The sequence below is a fragment of the Dendroctonus ponderosae genome, unplaced genomic scaffold (genome assembly GCF_020466585.1).
Source record: "Dendroctonus ponderosae isolate FM_Combo_2020 unplaced genomic scaffold, Dpon_F_20191213v2 Dpon_F_20191213_11, whole genome shotgun sequence".
Taxonomy (NCBI): Eukaryota; Metazoa; Arthropoda; class Insecta; order Coleoptera; family Curculionidae; genus Dendroctonus; species Dendroctonus ponderosae.
Window position 1 is genome coordinate 1,805,731 of NW_026017213.1, and position 4,550 is coordinate 1,810,280.

Below are 4,550 nucleotides of genomic sequence, written 5' to 3' on the forward strand. Positions count from 1 at the left end.
CTAGTTTATTTTTTTGTTTTGCTTTAATCTTGTTGAACACAGTTTCATATTTTTGTTCTTGTTGTTCATAAAACACTTTTATTTTATTTTGATGGTATGTTTTTTGTTGTGACGATATTTTAACATTATTAATGTCTTTGTCAATTTTATTCAGTTTGGAACAACAATCGCTCAGTATTATAGTTAAACATTGCATATAGAATACGTCCAAGACTTTCACATATTTTGTTTGATTGTGTCCGTTCACAAAATTAGCATGCACAACAGAAGTTGCATAATTTTGATTTTGATAACACAAAAATACTGATTAACGAGAGTAATTATATTAAGAGGAGTCCATGAAATGATACAGATTAAAAAACATAACAATGCTATGAATTTCAGGTCGGATACCGACAATCTTAGCTGAGTATATCATACATTAATTAAGTGAAATAAACATAGAATATTAACTAACACCCGGTATATTGGAGAACCTTGCAAACCAAAAATAATATTCTCAGAATTCGAAGAAAAATAGCTGAAAGTAAAAGAAATCAATATAAACAATATTTTATTCGCTTTGTGTCCAACATGGACAAAATTAATACTCCAAATGTTTGCCAAGGCTTAAAGCAGCAACAACGCTACACGTATAAGTTAAAATATTTAAGTATCTGAACAAAGAATTCTAGTCGCTTCCCAAATTTGATTGTCCTGACTAATCACCTGTTAGGCCTAATTAATTTTAGAATGTTTTAAAGTGTTGCAATTGTGATGTATTTTAATGTGTGATATGATGAGGCTGTTGACGGACTGTGATTGTTTTTTAAATTAATGAATTTTTTTCAACTATGTTATTTTAGAAAAACTGATGATGGTGGAAAAATACACCGAAACGTATTTTAATTGATAAATAAAGACAATAAATGACTGAAACCCAGGAATTAATTTTGATTAAAGAATAATGCGGACATTTTTCGAAAACCGATGTTTAATCATGTGTTTACTACAGTTGGGGGATTAATTAGGTTAACCTTTCAATGCGAATCATCTGGCCAATTAACTAACACTTAATTTTTTATTGTTTTAGCCTCTTGTATGTGTAAGTAGAAGCAATCAAGCGCCCTTCCTTCCTCACCTTAATCTACATTAAATGTTTAGTGCATCGATGCATGCGTTTCAATGTAATATGCACCGTATGCGAAGAAAAACGACTCGCAGAAGAACGAGCCAAAGCGGCCGAGCAAAAGGAAGTTGCGCCTGTAGATTTGGCAGCAAAAGCCGCTGAAGGACAACCAGAGAGCGTAAGTTCTGCCACAGTTTTCCAACTTGGTTGATTGAGCCGATTGGTCGCTTTCCAGGTCAACGTCAGGTTTTACTTCGCTCGTCGCCTTGATCTGGAAATTGAGAAGTCCTATCCATTGACTATCAATCGAGGAATGACTGCTTATCAAGTGATTAAAGCTTTGGCTGGCGTTACTTCTGCACCCGACGGTTTCTCATACTCTTTGGCTGAGCACTGGATAGGCTATGAAGCACGTAAGGACGTTTCKTTATGTTTGAATAACAAATTTCGCCAATTTTTATCATTGAAATCGGAAGTTTAGAAATTGAGTGTAMACTTTCCTGTGCTTTCAAGAGCATGCKCATTTGTGGACGTTTTTGCCTATGGCTGGTCCATTCGATCAACTAAGATAGGCGGGATCAATCAGACAAAAATCGCGATTTTTTATAGTCTAGAAGGGTTTTGCCACCTATCGTCCATTCTGTATGGCAAAAACATTGGCAACTTTCCTACTGAACAATTTGCGAAAAATCCAGGATTCCTATCGAAATCAAAGAGCCGGAACTGCTCTATTGAATGCCCTAGTAAGCAGCCCTCCAGCTTGCCCTAATTTTAGCTGGGAATTTTTGAAAAACATCTACATCCCCATAGTCACTGAAAGCAAGTTAATCCATTGAAACTTAAGCAATTGCCAAAAATTGCCGAAATGGAAAAGAAAATCGAACGCTGCCGAAGAAAGAGAGTGACGACTTGCCCATCAAATTGCTTATAAAGCGATCATCCACCCATTTTATTTTCACTGAAGAATTTTTCGAAAATCCAATTTAGCACTGGCTGAAAGGTTGCTCTATAGTTGATTCTTGATAGRGAAGAACTTCTCGCTMTATTTATAAAGAGACTGCCGATTTTGTCACAAAGTTTATMGAGTTTTTCCAGTTGCTTARTTTGATAGAGSRAGCTTTMCTCCAWCAACTATATGAATGYGAATTTTCGTGCAGTTTGAGTAAAWKTTTGGCGGTTTCTCAAATGTGARMGACACCATTTAKTTGCCACCCTTTTCACCCCAAAAWCAAAGTTCCACTCAAAACCAGGAATAAGYAGAGGAAAGTTTATTGGTTCTACGACTTCTGTAAGTGCAAATTTTCCAAATATTTTTTACGGGTTTTTTGACAATTTCGATGGTTTAAATTTGTCTGTGGGTTTTTTGCTGCTACCATCGCCAGCTCAGGTAGAAATGGTTTTTCCAGAGCAATTAGTAGAGCTATAATCGCTCTATTAGGCATGGAAGCGTCAAATTTCTAGCAAATTTCGTCGATTTTTGGCGATGGTTTAAATGTGAAAAATCCAATTTGTTTTTCGAATGCAAATTCCACTCTCCAAAATTAAATAATCGAAAAAAATCGACAAAGTTTTTAACAAAATCGACAGCCTATTGCCAAATAGAGCGAGGAGTTCGCTATCAAATGCGTTATAGAGCAACCTTTTCGCCAGCGCTAATTTGGACTCGTTAATTTTTGAAAAACTCCAAATGGGCTGATTGAAGAAATGACGAAATTATGGAGAAAATCGGTAGTATTTTAATAACTTTGAATAATAAATTTTGAAAAACTCTCAACCTTTCGATTATCACTGACTACAAATTGCGCCATCCAAAATTTAAACAATTTGCAAAAATCGATGAGATGATTGAGAAAATCTGAAGGCAAAACAGAAATAGAGCGATAATATTTCTATCAAATAGAGGAGGGCAGGGCCCTTTAACGATCCCTCATTTTTTACATAAAAATTAAAGAAAAAACTCTTAACGTGCCGCTCAGCACCGTATACAAACTTTCCCATCCAAACTGAAACAATTGGAAAAAAGCGACAAAGCAATCCAGAAAATCGACAGTTTCTTTACCAATAGAGTGAGAAATTCTCTATTAAATGAACTGTAGGGTAATATTTTATCCAGCCCTAAGTTTGACGGGTGAATTTTTGAAAAGCTCTTGACCTGCCGATGGTCAGCGAATACAAACAAAATTAAGGAGAAAATCGGCAGTAACCAAATCAAATTCATTATAAAGCGATCAGCCACTTATTTTTTATTTTCACTGAAGAATTTTTGGAAAATCCAATTTAGCACTGGCTAAAAGGTTGCTCTATAGTTGATTCTTGATAGAGAAGAACTTCCCGCTCTATTTGTAAAGATACTGCGAATTTTGCCAAAAACTTTGTCGAGTTTTTCCAGTTGATTAGTTTGATAGAGAAAGCTTTTCTCCGTCAACTATATGAATGTGAATGTTCATGCAATTTAAGTAAATTTTTGGCGATTTCTCAAATGAGATAGACACCATTTATTTGCCACCCTTTCCACTCCAAAAAAAAAGTTTCACTCAAAACCAGGAATAAGTAGAGGAAAGTTTCTTGGTTCTATGACTTCTGTAAGTGCAAATTTTCCAAATATTTTTTACGGGTTTTTTGACAATTTCGATGGTATAAATTTGTCTGTGGGTTTTTTACTGCTACCATCGCCAGGTCAGGATTTTTTCAAAAAATCACCAGACAAGATGAGGACGAGGTAGAAACAGTTTTTCCAGAGCAATTGGTAGAGCTATAATCGCTCTATTAGGCATGGAAGCGTCAAATTTCTACCAAATTTCGTCGATTTTTGGCGATGGTTTAAATGTGAAAAATCCAATTTGTTTTTCGAATGCACATTTCATTCTCCAAAATTAAATAATCGAAAAAAATCGAGTTTTTAACAAAATCGGCAGCCTATTGACAAATAGAGCGAGGAGTTCGCTATCAAATGCCTTATTGAGCAACCTGTTCGCCAGCGCTAATTTGGACTCGTTAATTTTTGAAAAACTCCAAATAGGCTGATTGAAGAAATGACGAAATTATGGAGAAAATCGGCAGTATTTTAATAACTTGGAATAATAAATTTTGAAAAACTCTCAACCTTTCGATTATCACTGACTACAAATCCAAAATTTAAACAATTTGCAAAAATCGATGAGATGATCGAGATGATGAGAAAATCTGAAGGTAAAACAGAAATAGAGCGATAATATTTCTATCAAATAGAGGAGGGCAGGGCCCTCTAGCCATTCCTCATTTTTACAGAAAAATTAAAGAAACAACTCTTAACCTGCCGATCAGCACCGTATACAAACTTTACCATCCAAACTGAAACAATTGGAAAAAAGCGACAAAGCAATCGAGAAAATCGACAGTTTCTTTACCAATAGAGTGAGAAATTCTCTATTAAATGAACTGTAGAGCAATATTTTATCCAGCC

General features: G+C 35.1%; 1 protein-coding gene across 3 annotated transcripts in view; it reads left to right on the forward strand.

Moving 5' to 3' along the window:
* LOC109546393 overlaps positions 1 to 4,550 on the forward strand; it is a 90,658-nt gene that overhangs the window by 2,333 nt on the left and 83,775 nt on the right. For all 3 annotated transcript variants that reach the window (XM_048662669.1, XM_048662667.1, XM_048662668.1), the window contains exons 3-5: positions 1,073 to 1,084; positions 1,144 to 1,286; positions 1,344 to 1,521. In XM_048662669.1, coding sequence (XP_048518626.1) covers positions 1,073 to 1,084; positions 1,144 to 1,286; positions 1,344 to 1,521 — 333 coding nt within the window. The remainder of the gene's footprint in view (positions 1 to 1,072; positions 1,085 to 1,143; positions 1,287 to 1,343; positions 1,522 to 4,550) is intronic.